The following is an 18,750-nucleotide window of genomic DNA, read 5'->3' as shown; positions in this document are numbered from 1 at the left end:
TCGTCGGCTGATCTCATTGTTGATGTAGTCTATAAAATCATTGGTGTTGGCAGGGGGGGGGATGTGCTGCCGACAATGATGTGGCCCGTGTAAACGAAAATTTACAAGCACTGCTATTCTAGCAATCTGTAATTCCCATTGCCCCCACGGGGTTTGCTCTGCAGCTATTGCCACGCTTCTCTCGCTCAGTTTGTGAGCGGAAAAGCAATAGCGTTTACTGTCCTCAGAATCCCCATGCTCTGTTATCACAGAGCGTTTCTGACGGCATACGCTATAGTCCTCCTCCAGTCTGCCACTTAGTCGGTCATTTTTCCCCCACTCGATACACGAGCGGAGGAGTGACAGCGCTGGTCAACGGCGCACTCCTCCAGCCCTTATACCAACCATAGCAGCTTTGATCTATCCACATCGTAGTATCCAGACAGCCGACTTTTTGGTCGCTGCTGTGCCTCCTCCATTTGGCACACGAGCAGGGGAATAGCAGTGCTTGTTCATTTTTGACAGGCTATGTATTGGCATACAATTAGAATGTAAGGCAACTGGCTCAAACACAACCACACACAACTAATAAAATGTTTATTTATTAGCTGTTATTCCATCTCCACACACTTTTCCACCTTTCCCTTCCCCTATCAATTGTTATCAAGGGTGAAAACAGACAAGTGCTGAGAGCTGCTTGAGATTATATTCATATATAATTTATTTTTTTCTCAAAAAATTAAACTATATGACCTGACTTCCTGGCGATAGGGTCCCTCACAGGGGAAGGGGGCATATACTATTGTACTTAATTGTATCCGCATTCTTAGGACACAGATACAATTGAAAGCTCCGGCGAGGCAAGGGAACCATCTGTTCCCTGCCTTGCCATTTGGCGCTTTTCTTGTAATGCAAGCGGTGCTATAACATCACGTGACCTGCATAATTTAACTGGAGCAAGACTGGTCAGAAGAGAACAGGCCTGCACCACTAGGTTACAGGATTGCACAGGAACGGCAACAAGGTAAATGATCACTAGTAACCTGGTTACGAACGATCATTTACCTACTTTTATAAAAGTAGTCGAACAACCACTAACAACTCCTAGCACAGGGACCTCCTTTGTAACTGAAGTAGAGTTGTCACGACACCAGAATATGGACATCTATACCGATACTTCATGTAGTATTGCGATTTCGATACCAAAACGATACTTTGCCAACAGTAATAAAAAAAAAAAAAAGTTCTTCCATTTTCTAATGTGAGGCACGAGGTGTGATGAATTTTGAACCTCCATGTGCCTCACATTAATAGAAATTAACTCCATCATGTTTCCCAGTCATAATGGGTTAATGTGTAATGTACATGATAGGGTTAATTACTATTAATGTGAGGCACATGGAGGTTAAATTCATCACATCTCGTGCCTCACATTAATAAGTGAAAGCAGTTGGTTTTTGTTTTGTTTTTTACAGCGTACACATCATAAATGACTAAAAAAAAAATGTTGTGCAGGTCATTACGGCCATGCCAATACCGAATGTGTATATTTTATGTATTGAGACTTATTTTAATGTTTATTGTAAAAAATGTGTATGTGTATTTTTTTAAATTTAATATTACTTAATGTTTTTACTTTATTTTTAAACTTTAATGTACCGGCATATATCTATATGCCAGTACATTCACCTGTGTACGGATAGTACACAGGCAGTTGTTAGGACATACCCAAGTATGCCCTAACAGGAAATATGGTAGGACAGCCCTGGGGCCTGTCTGCCCATATATGGTATGACCCTCAATCGCGTCACAAGTATTCCTGTGACGCGATTGTGAAAGGAAATGTATTTTCCAAAGTGTTTTATACCTACTGTATACCTTATATACTCATATCCTTATATGCTTTTACAAGTTAGTTATATTAGAAGGGAGATGCTCTGGGACTTTAAGGCAGTAGTGCCGTGTGCAAAACACTATGCAGCAATAAAGACTCGTTACGATTCATGATTGCACGAGGGAACGGCCCCTCTAAGAACCAATTAAGTTGTGGAACTATATCTAAAAACTTTGACTCATTTGTTATTGTCCGACCATTCTTATCAGCAGCGGATATTTATAAACTATAAGTATTTCCATACAGTAACGTGTCTGTGTGTATTTGCTCCTCCGAGCTGCTCTTATTCATAAGTTGATTTTTAAAAGCCAAATTTGGAGCTGGATGGAACTCAAGGCGTAGCGGGTTGTTAAATTGCGCTCACACAATCCAATGGGCACCCCCCCCCCCCCTTCTCCTTTTCCCCTGAATGCTGCAGTCAGCTTTGATCGCAGCATTCAGGGAAATAGCGGGGGAGATAAGAGGTTTCTCTGATCTCCGCCGTTATGGAGCAGGGCTGCGGTTGTGTAAAACCACCATTGCCCCACTCCTGACATTAAGTGCGCGTGAGGTCAGCATGCGGTGATGCGGCTGGCGCTGCACTAATTAGCAGCGGTTCAGGCACTGGAGACAGAACATGGGGGTGTTTTGCAGAGCTCCCGTTGTGTTCTGTCTTCAGTGCCGCCGCATCGCATCATGCTGACGGCGCAGGACTCAGGAGCGGGGCAATGACTATCACACAGCCGCAGCCCCGCTCATACATTCATGTGTTACTATACTTAGCTGTGCGGCCGCACAGCTAAGTATCGAAATACCTGAAATAACGGTATCGAACAGTTTGGGGGTGCACCGTATCGAAACAGTATCGAAGTTTCGATGCATCGTGCATCCCTAATCTGAAGTAGTCCCCGCAGTAGGTTAATTTAGTGGCGCACGCACACGAGATGCGCCAAAATTCTAGCGCATCTCGGGTGATCCTGCAACCCTTACAGGCCTAGGTAAACTAAGCAGTGACCGCTCTAAGCAGTCATTAATGATTCTACATCACGTGGTGTCCGGTTAACTCAGTTCATTGGCCTACTTTTAAGAGTAGGCCAGTAGGCAGGGCATAACCTGGAACCACATTATGTAAGCGAATCCAATGGCAGCTCAGAGAAGTCACTGCTTAGTCTGTCGCAGAGGACATCCTTTGTGTGTCACTGTTTGGTGTCCATCTGTACTGTGGTAATCATCTCTATTTTTTTTTTTTTTTTTTTTTTAAAACTCGTTTTATTGAACTCCAAGCTTGCAGTACAAGAATAAAAAATAACCTTTCATTGGTACTATATATCTCATAACATTGAACACAGAATTATTACATGGTATTCCAGACATGACATACATCACAAAATACAATTCAAACATTGCATCTTCCCGTATAAGGGTAGGTGGTTATGATATCGGTCAAGTTAACACCATTTATACATACATTGATAATAAAAAGGTACAAACGTTGAATTGTTTACCACATTAGTTCACTAGATCTCCTTCCTCTCTCTCCTCATCTCCTCGACGATCAATGTAATAAAGAATGCATATTGTTTTCGATACCCAAGGTCCCCGATGATGCAAGCCAAATCTTCCCAAATTTATTAACACATTTCCTATTTCTGTACACCACTCTCTCAAATGGGATAACATTATCAACCAAAGATTTCCACTGCGCAACCGTGGGAGGTCTATCCGCCATCCATCTCAGGGCTATGGCTTTACGAGCTAAGAATAGTGTTTCCCTAAGGAACACTTGGGTATGAAATTGCCAATCCTCCTCCCGCAACAAACTCAACAGGCACAGTTCCGGCGTCTTGGGTATAGGCACCGACACAATATCCTTCAGAACCTCAAGTATCCCCTCCCAGAAGGAGCTGATGCGTGAACATTCCCAAATGAGGTGTATAAAGTTTGCCCCTGAAGAGTGGCACCTATGGCATTCTGAGTTCGGCATCTGACCCATTCGATATAGAAGTGTTGGTGTAAGGTAACACTGGTGTATTATATATAGTTGGGTCAGCCTATTATTGACAGAAGGAGATACCATCATATGAGACTCCAGGGCCTCTGACCAGTCTTCCTCGGACAAGCCGGGGATAATTGCTTTCCATGCCGATTGCACCGGAAGCTTGTGCGACTCTGTTCGTACATTCAGGAGAGGAGTGTACAGTGCCGAAATAATGCCCTTGGGTCCCTGTGTCTTTAGAACTCCAATCAATGGGAACTTCGAAAGAGACGGGGACTGCGTGTTAAATTGAGCGTTCAGCGCATGTCGTAGTTGCAAATATCTGAAGAACTGGGTGCGGTGTAAACCATATTCTTCCATCATCTGAGTAAATGATAGCAACACATTTTCTCTATAAACGTCCCCCAGACACAGCACCCCATTCACCTTCCAATACTCCGAACCCTCCATCATTTGTAAATGTGTGAACATGGGATGTCCCCACATCGGTGTCCCCTCCTCCAAGGCCCCAAAGCCATATATCAACTTAGCTGCTTTCCATACCTGATAAGCTAATCTATGAAGTAGGAGTAGTCTCCCTCTAAACAAATTGGGATTCTCCAACACCGGCCACATGACTGATGTCCCCAGCACCTATCCTCATCTAAGTTGTCTTTATGCTCCTCTGCCAACTGCGGGAATGTAATCCCTTCCAAATATTCCATTAATGAATCTTCCGAGTAAGCACATTGGGATGTATATAAATCAGTATAAAATCTGCGGAACCTATGCCCTATTTGTTCAGCGTCGTTAAGAAGTCGTCTCCCCTCATCCATGATCTCTAGAATGGCCGGAGATGACTGGTTAGAGTGTACGATTTGTGATAATAATCTCCCAGACTGATTACCTAGTTCAAAGGCGTTTTAAGAAAAAACAGCTTCCTATCCCCCTTCTCCCTGAGATGTATCTGATACAATCTGCCCGCCTGCAGCCATTGCAGTCTGTTGTCCTCAGTCGGCTCATCAATATATGCCTGCTCCAAGTCCCTGCACATCCCTGCCAATCTATCTTCCTCTACCCTTGATGTCTTTTTGATAAATGAGATAGTGGACCACAAACAACCCCTCAAATATGTTTAAACATGTCCCACCTTAGGGAGATATCAGTCTCCTCTTCGTGGATTTCAAAGAATTGGTTTAACTAATCAGGAATACGATCATTAGTCCCTATCAAAGAGAACCAAAATGGGTGAACCCTCCAGTTTAATTTGCTAGCTTCTCTATCGTATAAACGAAATGTCGCCTGCAAGGGAGCATGATCCGAAGCACTGGGAGGGGCGTATTCAATATCAGTTACCCTAGGACCCAAGGAGGCCGATCCAAACATATAATCTATTCTAGATAACGCCCCCCTAGCAGGAGTAAAACATGAGAACTCAAAAGATTGGGGATGTCTCAGTCTCCACAACTCCACCCATCCCATCTCATTTATCAGTCGCTGCAAATTTGAAGGTTGGTGCATCTCCCCAACCTCGTGCGGAGGTACGAATTTGTCAATATACGGGTTCAGTAAAAGGTTAAAATCTCCCATACATATGACTTTGGCTTCAGGGTAATTAGCTACAAAAGTAACCGCTGTCTGCAGTATTGACAGGTTTGCTGGAGGTGGCGCATATATCCCTATGACAACAAATGGCACACAGTTAATATATGCATGGACAAATACATATCTACCCTCTGTATCCTTCACCATCTTGGTTGCATTCCACCGCACCGATCTATGAACCAGTATAGAAACCCCTCGAGAATATGACGTGTGCCACGAGTGCTCTGCCCATTGGACCCAAGGTTTTTTTAGACGGTGAATTGTATCAGCCGTGAGATGGGTCTCCTGGAGGCATAGAATGTGCGGTCCAAAATCCCTCACGTGTGCAAACACAGTAATTCTTTTGCGAGGGGTGCCCATGCCTCTAATATTCCATGACATTACTTTCAGATCAGCCATACAAGCAATCCCTTACATGTTTGCAGAGGGTTCCCCCCCTTATCCCTTGTATATAATACAATTTATGTACCAATATTGTAAATTCCGTACATTGCATAGATTGTGTAGCAAGCTGTGTAACTGTTATCCAACAAAACAAAACTTCCCCCTGTGGGGACTTCCATGAGAGTACACCCCTCCCATAGGCAAACTTATCAGTAACCTGTAAAGGTATAAGTGTAGCTGTTATACCGTGGCTAATGGTTACGGGGTGTCCGTGCATACAATTAAAGATGGTAATGTTAACCTACATAGAGATAAAACAACTGTAGCAACCCACATTTCCCCGCTATCTCGCATCAGACCTCTTCACATTATCAACAAGAAATACCGACCAGTCCAGAAGGTTAACGGATGTGTCGACTTCCCTGCGACATGGCTTCGGATATTCAAAATGGAGTATCCAGTTCCAGCTTCCCAATCCTTTCACCAAGAGGGAAATTCGCGTTGCATATCTGGAAATACGGCATCTTTATCAGCACAGCGAGTCCCGCGTGGCCCGACTCAAGCCCTCCGGTCACCTGGTCTCAAGGATAAACATTCTTCAGCTTCCCTCGGATCTCCAAAAAAAGATCGCTTTCCCTCCGTCAGTGATACGTAAACGAGCCGGATAGGCCATTGAGTAGGATATATTCAGCTCCCGCATCTTTCTCTTCACAGCAATAAATGTAGCACGCTTATTTTGTAGTTCCGCCGAGAAATCTGGAAACAGGAGCACTCGGGAATTCTCATGCTGGATATTAGGGTGCTGACGAGCAATCTGTAAGATCTGATCCCGATCTTTCCAATTAAGTAAACGTGCCAATAAGGGCCTTGGCGGCATGCCTGGCAGAGGAGCTCGTGCTGGCACTCTGTGTGCGCGTTCCACCACGAATGCTGCTGAAAAATGCGCCTCAGGAAAGGTGGCACGGAACCACTGCTCAATAAAAGCGCCTGGCGCCCTTCCTTCTACTCGCTCCGGCAAACCAATAATTCTGATATTATTCCTGCGTGAGTGGTTTTCCAGGTCATCACATTTCTGCTGCCATATCTCCACTTTGGCCTCCATTGCTGACAATCTCGTGGGAACGCGTAAATTAGCATCTTCAATGGCCGATATTCTGTGTTCCGTGTCCCTTACCCTTTCCCTTAGCTTCTGCACATCATGGCGTACCAGGCCCAGATCCACCCTCACCTCCTCTATCTTCCCCGTCAGCGACGTAGTGGACAGAGTGATAGCCTGCAGCAGTTGTTCGTATACCTGCTGCAGGGTCAGCTCTGGCTCAGGCTCCGTCTCCTCCTGCTGAGTTGTGCTGGTGCTCTGACCTCGTGGTGGCCTGGAGCGGTGTGCCGGAGACTCTGCGGCGCCATTTTGAGCGCTGTCCCGGGCAGAGTTCTTCAATTTCTCCGCCGCCGACGTACCTTTTGTGGGACCCATCGGTGCCATGACTCAGTGCCATTCCAGGAGGCTATAAAGAGGTCTGTCTGTCTCAGGATATTATGCAGGATCACAGATATTGCGGGTTACCGGCCGGAGCTCTCACTCAACACATCCTCTCATGTTGCCTGCTGGCCACGCCCTCAATCATCTCTATTTTTAATTGGTTTTTGTTGGTTCAATAAAATTTATAACTTTTTATTTAGAACTTAAGATTTTTAGATTGTTGTTTTCAGAGGCTGCACGTAGTCACGGGATCCCGCACAGCACTCTGGGAACAGTGGGAAGGGAGGAACCAGCGTGATTAGTGCCGGAAAGAAAGATAGAAACCCCTCTACAGGTTGTAACATTTATCTACTTCTGAGGTAGATACTCACTGGGCTGAGTTTAGTTCATGGCTCTGCAGTGTCGGAGGGCATGGCTGACCTCGATCCCCATGTTCCTGGTACAGGCACATGAAAAACAGCAACAATCCGAGCTCAAATGCAGACCCCAGATGAAACGTCTGCATTGGTGCTAACTACTTGCTCTGAACGCAGGTTAGCCTTGGTTCACGTCTCGTTTTGTACACACATTTGTGGTATACTACGATGTATAGGTTTTTAAAGTTACAAAAACGTATGCATTTGTGACATGTTGTCCGTTTAACATATAATACACTCGTCTGAATAATCGCTTACTCTGAACTCACCTGGTTGAATAAAAAATAAATATTACTGTTCTTATACTACTGAAAACCAAGAAACAGTTAAACATGTTTGAATTGAATTTTAACCCCTTCCCAGTCCTGGACGTACTATTAGGTCATGATTAGTGCAGCGTCCTCGCTCCATGACCGAATAGTCATTCAGGCCCCACTCCCGACACATACAGGAGCTGTGACAACTGCGGTCTCGTACAGCAGTTGCCGTAGCGCCTTCAGAAGGGACCGATCGCGATGTCCCCGCTGATTAACCCCTTAGAAGCCGCGTTCTGTAACGATCGTGGATTCTTAGGAGTTAACACCTTCGACGTCCCGCAACATGATCGCGGGCGGAGATGGTTACTATGGCAACCGGAGGCCTAAAAATGGCCTAGAGAGTCCTGACAAATTCGAAACCCACTATGCTTGTGAGTAGCGGACAGCTCTAATAGACTGCAATACGCATGTAGTGCATTGTAGGGCTGTCACGATACCAGAATTTGGACTTAGTTATAGATACTTTGTGTAGTATTGCGATACTAGATACCAAAACGATAATTTGCCAACAATAATAATAAAACAAAAGTTCTTCAATTTTCTGATGTGAGGCTCGTGGTGTGATGAATTTTGAACCTCCATGTGCCTCACATTAATAGTAATTAACCCAATCATGTTCCTTAGTCATAATGGACAACATTGTGAGGTACATGATGGGGTTAATTACTATTAATGTGAGGCTCAAAATTCAGAACACCTCGTGCCTCACATTAATAAGTGAAAGAAAGCAGTTTTTATTTTATAACAGCGTAAAACCTCATGAATGACGCTATAAATTTGTTATTACGGTCGCGACGATACAGAATGTGTATATTTTATGTATGGAGACCTATCTTAACCCCTTAACCCTTATCACGTACGTACAGCTCGCTCCATACACAGCGGGTGATGGCTGTGCTACCCAGCCGACACTTCACTGCAACGGGCGGAATCAAAGTCTACTTTGATTCCGCCCGTTTAACACCTTAAATGTCACAGTCAATCACAACCACAGCATTTAAAGTGTTAGAATCAGGAGGGCGCCCCCTCAAACAAGCAATCGCTCCCCCCCCCCCCCCCCGCGGCATGATCGGCTGGTAACAACGGTTGTTTTGGCAGCCTGGGGGCCTAACAAAGGCCCCAAGGTCTGTCATCTTTGTACTCCTTTGAAGCTCTGACTCCGGCAGGGCTTCAATAGTCTGTCAGAATCACGATATACTGAAATACATTAGTATTGCAATATATCACGCAAGCGATCCAACGACCGCTTCTTCAAGTCCCCTAGGGGGACTAATAAAAAAAAAAAAAAAAGTGTTTTTTTTTAGATGTTCCAAAAAAATAAAAAAGTATATATATATATATATATATATATATATATATATATATATATATATATATATATATATAAAACACGCAAATTGCTGGTTTTTGGTCACCTTAGCGCTCCAAAAAAATGAAATAAAAAGTGAACAAAAAGATGCATATACCCCAAAATGGTATCAGTGAAAACTACAGCTCATCCCGCATAACTTAAGCCATCACATTGCTAAATTGATGTAAAAATGAAAAAAAAAAAAAAAGTTATGGCTCTCAGTACATGGCAATACAAAATACTTTTTTTTTTTAAATTTAGCAAATAGTTTATTTTTAAAAGTGGTAAAACATAAAATAAAACATAAATTTGGTATCGCCATAATCGTATCAACCTGTAGAATAAGGTGAAAATGTAGTTTTTACCGCCTGATGGATGCCGTAAAAACAAGATGGGGTCACTTTTAAGGGGTTTCCCCTGTACTGGTACCTCAGCAGCTTTGCAAATGCGACATGTCGTCCAGAAACCAATCCAGCAAAATCTACATGCCAAATAGTGCTCTTGCCTTTCTAACCCTGCCGTTTGTCCAACCAGCAGTGTATGACCACATATGGGGTATTGCCGTAATCGGTAGAAATTGGTTTTCAAATGTTGGGGTGCTTTTTCAGAAAAAAGTAGATTTTCATCTTCACAGACTAATTCCAATAAATTCAGCAAAAAACTTGTGGGGTCAAAATGCTAACTATTCGACTACGCTATAGCTTCCGGCAAAACGACGGTGCACAACAGACACAAACGGAAACCACGGGAACCAGATCCGGCACCATTGAAATCAATGGTGATGGAAACAGAAACCTCTGGTTTCCGTCGGTTTCAGTTTGTGTCTGCTCAGGGTCCCGTTCTGACAGAAACCTCAGACGAAACGTCAGAACAGGACCCCAATGCAGATGTGAGCGAAGCCTAACAGAGTTCAATGTGTCACGAGAAAAAAAAAAAATCTGAATGGCTTGGATGGGTTTAAGCATTTCAGAGTTATTACCACATAAAGGGACACGTCAGATTTGAAAAATGGGCTCTGAGCCTTAAAGGGAACCTGTCACCAGCATTTCACCTATTGAACTTTACTTATCCCTCACCGGCCGCTGCTATTACAAGTTCATTGCCGTTATCCCCTCTCCGAAATGCCTCCTCCAACTGTAAATAACAGTTTGCAAACATTTTGTGCTTTTATCGTAATACTCAGTCGTCCCTTTGTGCGCACACCCCAGAAAAGGACATCCATGCACAAGCGCAGGATTTTGTGTGCTGGAGGATGGTGAGGAGCTGTCAATCAAAAATAAAGAGGCAGGGTAAACTCGGAAAGACTTGAGGAATGAAGATCTGACTCTTTTATGCTCATTAGCATACGGTGTGTGTGAGCAATTAAAAACTGAATACCAAAGTTACAGAGCCGACTAAGAAGACAATTATAGGTTATATAGAAATGATTTTTCACCCACTACCACCAGGTATTGCTGGTTTAATAGGTGAAATGCTGGTGACAGGTTCCCTTTAAGGCTAAGCCCATACATACAGTATTTTATAATATATACACACACACACACACACACACACACACACACACACACACACACACACACACTAGGGATGTCACGATACCAGAATTTGGACTTCGATACCGATACTTCGTTTAGTATTGCGATTTCGATACCAATTTCGATACTTTTGCCAACAGTAATAAAAAAAAAATTCTTCCGTTTTCTGATTTGAGGCGCGACGTGTGATGAATTTTGAACGCGCCTCACATTAATAGTAATCCCATCATGTTTCTCAGTCATAATGGGTTAATGTGCGAGGTACATGATGGGGTTAATTACTATTAATGTGAGGAACATGGAGGTTAAATTCATCGCACCTCGCGCCTCACATTAATAAGTGAATGAAAGCCATGTTTATTTCATTTTTTTACAGCGTACACATCATAAATGATGCAAAAAAATTGTTGTGCGTGCCATTACTGAATGTGTATATTTTATGTATTAGACTTATTTTAATGTTTATTGTAAAAAAAGGTGAATGTGTATTTTTTTTTTTAAATTTAACAATACTTTGTTTTTACTTTTATTTTTAAACTTTAATGTACTGACATATATCAGATATGTGCCAGTACATTAGCCTGTGGACAGATAGCACACAGGCAGTTGTTAGGACATACCCAAGTATGTCCTAACAACATGAAATATGGTAAGACAGCCCTGGGGTCCGTCAATAGACCCTGAGCTGTCTGCCCATATATGGTATGGCCCTCGATCGCATCACAGGAATTCCCTGTGACGCGATCCAGGGGCATCCCCCCTGCTCATTTTCTCCTGAATGCTGCAGTCAGCTGTGATCGCAGCATTCAGGAGAATAACGGCGGAGATGAGAGGTTTCTCTGATCTCCGCCGTTATAGAGCGGGGCTGCGGCTGTGTAATACAGCCATTGCCCCGCTCCTGACAGGAAGTGCGCGCGCGGTCAGCATGAGGAGGTGCGGCCAGCGCTGCACTAATGAGCGGCAGTTCAGGCACTAAGGACAGAACACGGGGGTGTTTTGTAGAGCGCCCGCCATGTTCTGTCTTCAGTGCCGCCGCTCATTAGTGCAGCGCCGGCCGCATCGCATCATCCTGACCCCGCGAACTTATCATGACTCAGGAGCGGGGCTGTGGCTGAATTACACAGCCGCAGCCGCTCTCCCATACATTCATGTATTACTATACAGAGCTGTGCGGCTGCGCAGCTCAGTATCGAAATACAGGAAATAGCGGTATCGAACCGTTTAGGGATGCACAGTATCGAAACAGTATCGAAGTTTCGATGCACCGTGCATCCCTAATACACACACACTACCGTTCAAAAGTCTAGGGTCACTTAGAAATGTCCTTATTTTTTAAAGAAAAGCACAGTTTTTTTTTCAATGAAGATAACATTAAATTAATCAGAAATACACTCTATACCAAGCGTGCGGCCCGTGGGCCGCATGCGGCCCCTGTGGCTGTCATCTGCAGCCCGTGGGACACAGAGCCGCTAGTACAGACTTTGCTCCGAGACTCTGGAATTCCCTGGCATCGCTGTCCTCATATGGACAGCGATGTCTGTGGCTTCCCCAGAGCCGGAATCCCGTGCAGAGCGCTAGTATCGGCTCTGCTCCGGGACTCTGTGGAATTCCCTGACATAGCTGTCCGTATATGGACAGTGTGTCAGGGTCTTCCCCAGAGCGGAGTCCCGGGCAGAGCGCTAGTATCGGCTCTGCTCCGGGACTCTGTGGAATCTTCTGACATCGCTGTCCACACATGGACACTGATGTCTGGGGCTTCCCCAGAGCTGGAGTCCCGGGCAGAGCGCTAGTATAGGCTCTGCTCTGGGACTCTGGTGAAGCCTCTGTCATCACTGTCCATACATCGACAGTGATGTCAGGGGCTTCCACAGAGCAGGAGTCCCAGTGATGTCAGGAGCACAGCTGGAGTCCCAGGAAGAGCCTACTAGTGCTCTGCCCAGGACTCCAGCTTTGGGGTTGCCCCTGACATCCATGTCCATATACGGACAGTGATGTCAGGAGCAGAGCTGGAATCCCAGGCAGAGTGCTAGAAGCGGATCCCCTGCCGTCACTGCGTATGGATAGTGACGTCAGGGGCTCCAACAGTAGAGGAATCCGCAGCCAAAGCGTCGGCAACGCTCTGGCTGGGGATTCCACTCCTAGAGGGAGCCCCAATGGAGCTAGCTACTTGGGGTGTGTGTTGCATTATCTGCAGAGGGCACTGTGGAATTATCTAGGGGTGTGTTGCAGCATCCGCAGAGGGCACTGTGGCAGCATCCGCAGAGGGCACTGTGGCAGCATCCGCAGAGGGCACTGTGGCAGCATCCGCAGAGGGCACTGTGGCAGCATCCGCAGAGGGCACTGTGGCAGCATCCGCAGAGGGCACTGTGGCAGCATCCGCAGAGGGCACTGTGGCAGCATCCGCAGAGGGCACTGTGGCACTATCTAAAAAGGGGCTGCCCAATCTTGACGTGTGTCTGCCACACACTGCTAACTGAGCTGCCGGACTGCATTTAGCGACACTAAAACTGGAAAACTGTATTGTTGAAATAAGCACGTGGAGAAATATCTCAAATTTTAAACCTAGCGGTATTATTATAGTAATGTAGTATTATTATAGTAATATAGTGTTACAGTAGATCAAATAACTAATTGATTAACAATAATTTTGTATTGTATCAAATTTGAAAGTAATGCGGCCCGTCAACTTCCCATTTTTTCTATATGTGGCCCCCCTACCCAGCCGAGTTTGAGACCCCTGCTCTATACATTGTTAATGTGCTAAATGACTATTCTAGCTGCAAACGTCGTTGTGTTTGCTAACTGTGTTAGAAGGCTAATGGATGATTAGAAAACACTTGAAAACCCTTGTGGATTTATGTTAGCACCGCTGTAAACAGTTTTGCTGTTTAGAGGAGCTATAAAACTGACCTTCCTTTGAGCTAGTTGAGAATCTGGAGCATTACATTTGTGGGTTCGATTAAACTCTCAAAATGGCTAGAAAAAGAGAGCTTTCATGTGAAACTCGACAGTCTATTCTTGTTCTTAGAAATGAAGGCTTTTCCATGCGAGAAATTGCCATGAAACTGAAGATTTCCTACAACGGTGTGTACTACTCCCTTCAGAGGACAGCACACACAGGCTCTACCCAGAGTAGAAAGAGAAGTGGGAGGCCCCGCTGCACAACTGAGCAACAAGACAAGTACATTAGAGTCTCTAGTTTGAGAAATAGACGCCTCACAGGTCCTCAACTGGCAGCTTCATTAAATAGTACCCGCAAAACGCCACTGTCAACGTCTACAGTGAAGAGGCGACTCCGGGATGCTGGCCTTCAGGGCAGAGTGGCAAAGAAAAAGCCATATCTGAGACTGGCTAATAAAAGGAAAAGATTAATATTGGCAAAAGCACACAGACATTGGACAGAGGAAGATTGGAAAAAAGTGTTATGGACAGACGAATCGAAGTTTGAGGTGTTTGGATCACACAGAAGAACATTTGTGAGAGGCAGAACAACTGAAAAGATGCTAGAAGAGTGCCTGACGCCATCTGTCAAGCATGGTGGAGGTAATGTGATGGTCTGGGGTTGCTTTGGTGCTGGTAAAGTGGGAGATTTGTACAAGGTAAAAGGGATTTTGAATAAAGAAGGCTATCACTCCATTTTGCAACGCCATGCCATACCCTGTGGACAGCGCTTGATTGGAGCAAATTTCATCCTACAACAGGACAATGACCCAAAGCACACCTCCAAATTATGCAAGAACTATTTAGGGAAGAAGCAGGCAGCTGGTATTCTATCTGTAATGGAGTGGCCAGCGCAGTCACCGGATCTCAACCCCATAGAGCTGTTGTGGGAGCAGCTTGACCGTATGGTATGCAAGAAGTGCCCATCAAGCCAATCCAACTTGTGGGAGGGGCTTCTGGAAGCATGGGGTGAAATTTCTCCCGATTTACCTCAGCAAATTAACAGCTAGAATGCCAAAGGTCTGCAATGCTGTAATTGCTGCAAATGGAGCATTCTTTGACGAAAGCAAAGTTTGAAGGAGAAAATTATTATTTCAAATAAAAGTCATTATTTCTAACCTTGTCAATGTCTTGACTATATTTTCTAGTCATTTTGGAACTCATTAGATAAATATAAGTGTGTGTTTTCATGGAAAACACAAAATGGTCTGGGTGACCCCAAACTTTTGAACGGTAGTGTATGTTTGTGTATATATATATATATATATACACACACACACATACACACACACACACACATATAGTATAGGATAAAGACTGTTAGGGCAAACTTACCCTTTAGAAGCTGGTTCAGGTCCATAGCATCCTGTAAAGCCTTTGGGTCAGATTTGCCATCAAACTCAGGATCTGTGTTTCAAAAACAGTGAGGTGGATTGATAATGAGACTGATAAGATTATATATATAAATATATATATATATATATATATATATACACACACACATACATACACACACACACCTACAACCCATATACTATATAACTACAACCCCTATATTGTTTCTTACTCTCCCACTTTACATAAACTCCAGTCAAAGGATATTTCTGCTATTAGAGATATACAGGATGATATGCTATATATATAAAATGACTAAACGTAGAATAGTAAAAAAATAAAATAAAGGAAAGTTATAACAATTACCACATGACTCCTGTTTGACATTCTCTTGCCGTTTTACTTTAGCTTTTAGCGCTTCGCTAGTAGCTGCTATGTCAAAAGACTGTATGGGGCTGATGTCAGGGGTGGAGAGCGGGGTCACATCCGTCACGGTGTCCTCCGACTCATCAGCATAGTCCCTGAGGTCTCTCACAGGTGGTCTATGTAACCTGCGTTCAGGAGAACGCACAGAGGAAGAAGGAGCTCTATCTTTAGATAACTGATAGGATCTTGAGGTGCGGTCATCGGATGTAGTGTCTGAAAACTCTGTATCGGAGCTGGAGATGGAAGAAGGAAAGTCTCGGCTGTATTTTCCTGTGGTCTTCTTCCCAATGTTTGTTTGTTTAGCAGGTTTTGGTCTGTTTCTGGTCTCCTCCTCACTACTGTCATCTTCATCTGGGTAATAATTATCCTCGAAGTCTCGTCTTATCCTGGGGAGTCCTGTTGGAATAGTTGCTTCTATTCTAAGGCTCTGTGCAGAGCTCCTACCGGATTTGACAGCACTGCTGGGTCTTGGGGCGTCCAGAGACAACACAGGCTCGGGGGACTTATGTCTGGTTTCCTTTGAGAGCTCTTTATTCTCTTTGCCGCTTGCCCCTTGTTGTGGATCATCTACTTCTTCACTATCCTCTGATTCAGAATCATGTTTTTTGGGTTTATGCTCATGCATGCCGGAAACTGATGTAGTGACAACTTGTCCTCCTGTGTCCTCGTCATCACTGTCAAAAAAGGAGTGATCCACTTCACCATCATCAGAAAGATTTCCATACCGATCCATGATGCTGTAAATGCTTACAATCTGGAGGCAGAAGAGAAAAGAAACACAACTGGATCAGAGCCACAATGCTATATGTGAATTTAAAAGAGTACCTGTCACCTCTTCTGACATGTCTGTTTTAGTAACTACTTGCATTCCCCATAAAATAACGATTCGGGAGCATCTTTTCTAAGAACTCTGCATTGTACTGTTCCTCTGTTATTCCTCCTAGAAATATATGAATAAATTGACAACTGGGTGTTAACAGTTGGGGTGCGACCCATGGTAACACCCAGTTGGCAGTTTACTCAAATTTCTAGGAGGAATAACAGAGGGAGAGCACAATTTAGAATTCGAAGAAAGGATGCTCCAAAATTGTGATTTTATGGGGAATACAAGTATTCACTAAAACAGACATGTCAGGCAAGCTAACAGGCTCATACTAAAGGGGTTCTTTAGTAACGTGACTCCCAGTCACACGTGAACAGTAAATTATACCGTCTCCATTGGACGTATCATCCTCTACTTATTATTAGTTACGCAGAAGGCCTTATTCAGACAGGTGTATTGTACCCACATTTAACGGACCATATTCCGGATGGAACAATCAGATCCCGTGATTTCATACTAAAGGTTCACACCAACACATTTTCAATTCATGTGATCTTAACAGGATTTAATACATAGAAATCAAGGTGGTTTCCCAGAAGATACTTTTATGTCAAGTCAAGTCATAAGAGTCACATTACTGGGGGGTCTGAAAGATAGGACCACAATCCCGATGAGCGGGTTCAGTCATCTCTAAAAAGGTAACCACGCAATGGCGGTCACCGGACTCCTGATCATACACATGAATAATAGTTATGGAAATCTATGTAAGCGCTGACTGAAAAAGGACTGGACCCCCTTGTTCTCAGGAATATAGAGACTGCCACAGAGTCTGTCCCTGGGAAGACACCTTTTAGGGCAACAGAGCCACAGATAACACAGCCAAAGAACGCTGTGATCACTGCCTGCGGCACAGGCACTGAAAATCAATGTGGCAACTTGCCACGATCGCAACATCACAGCGGCAAGAAGTCCAGCGGGTTTAGATTCCTTGCGACATCACACTCATTTATGGGTCGCAAAGCGATCACCACTGACTTTCATTACTTGTGTAGCCCTAAACTAAAGGGGTCGTGGAATATATATATATGAAATTAACGCATACAGTTTTCTATTCTAAATTACTCCCTGTATAGTAGGATATGACGGACATTTTGCCTTCCATTCTCCATAGAGGGTAATAGTAAAAACTGTAAAGCAAGTCAGACCTAGTCCCAGGATTTCCATCATGCCTCATCCGATAGATTTATACACAAATATAAACACAGACAAGGCTGCATCGGGGGTCACCGTCGCTGTTGGTCATATTGTAACTAGTCTATTATCGCCAGATGATTAACTTAGTCATCATTAGCCATATAAGAAAAGGTGGGCACACAGCTCTGCCCAAACATATCCCCTGCTGTAATGACGTGACATCTCAGTGGGCAGACTTCAGATGAATCAGATCTCGGTCAGTATGGGGGGAATGTACGGTAAACACATGACAGCTGTCACTCACTGCCGTGAGGTGAGGACGCATCAGGTCTCCATGGAGACGGCGGGAGGGAGGTGCGCTGCTCTGTACAGCCCTGGTCAGTGCTCCGGCTGGGTACACAATCACTAAACATACATAGTACGTGAGGAGAACAAGAATTTACGTCCACTGTAAACGGCAAAGCAAACAGTGCCCCCATTGTTAAGCCCAATGCTATAATAACGAGAGGGGAGGCTCGTACCCCCCACACCCGCTGTTACCTGCTCAGATCAGGCTCCGTACAGATGCCGCACCACAGTACTCGGCGCTGTACGCTGCACACGGCTCCTCCACTGCGCGCGCTACTCCCGTCTCTAGCTTTCGCACAACATTGCTCCAGTCTACCACAATAGCCACGCCCCCGTAACCAAGACTTCACTTCCGCCAGGAGGAAAAGGCTAAAGCGAGAGTAGACATTTTTCTTAAGGGCACCGGAGGCATAGTTTAGCTGGACTTTTGACATATACCCGCGTTTCAGGCATCCTATTGGTCTACGGTGCCCTCAATGCCCGTCCGATTTATTTGTTGTTCCGCGCCATGGTGAGCGGACCTTGCCCACCCCAATGGTATATACAAGGATGATGAGGGTAATATAAATGGTTGATGGGGGTTATCTCCGGATCATGCACACGTGGTATAGATGAGGCTAGATGTAGTGCTGTGTACACGCACATTTACGTCACATAAAGTCTCTGGTGATTACTACTCGTCATTGCCGCCTTCTCACCTCTCTGCCTGCCATCACCCCTGTATATAACCCACATCCAGGGCTGGGCTTAGGATAGATGGCGCCCCGTGTGA

At 44.6% G+C, this 18,750-nt stretch overlaps 1 protein-coding gene across 1 annotated transcript in view; it reads right to left on the bottom strand.

The window, feature by feature from the left end:
• Positions 1 to 18,313, bottom strand: part of CFAP97 (cilia and flagella associated protein 97) — a 39,679-nt gene extending 21,366 nt beyond the window's left edge. Inside the window, exons 1-3 of the mRNA XM_075860185.1 lie at positions 18,171 to 18,313; positions 15,554 to 16,367; positions 15,188 to 15,259 (exon numbers count right to left, since the gene is read on the bottom strand). Of these exons, the coding sequence (XP_075716300.1) occupies positions 15,188 to 15,259; positions 15,554 to 16,346 (865 nt within the window). The 5' untranslated portion in view covers positions 16,347 to 16,367; positions 18,171 to 18,313. The remainder of the gene's footprint in view (positions 1 to 15,187; positions 15,260 to 15,553; positions 16,368 to 18,170) is intronic.
• Between the last annotated feature and the right edge of the window lie 437 nt (positions 18,314 to 18,750).

This window comes from Rhinoderma darwinii, chromosome 1 (genome assembly GCF_050947455.1).
Source record: "Rhinoderma darwinii isolate aRhiDar2 chromosome 1, aRhiDar2.hap1, whole genome shotgun sequence".
Classification (NCBI taxonomy): domain Eukaryota; kingdom Metazoa; phylum Chordata; class Amphibia; order Anura; family Rhinodermatidae; genus Rhinoderma; species Rhinoderma darwinii.
The sequence above is the reverse complement of the archived record's forward strand: the minus strand, read 5'-3'. Positions and strand labels throughout refer to the sequence as shown.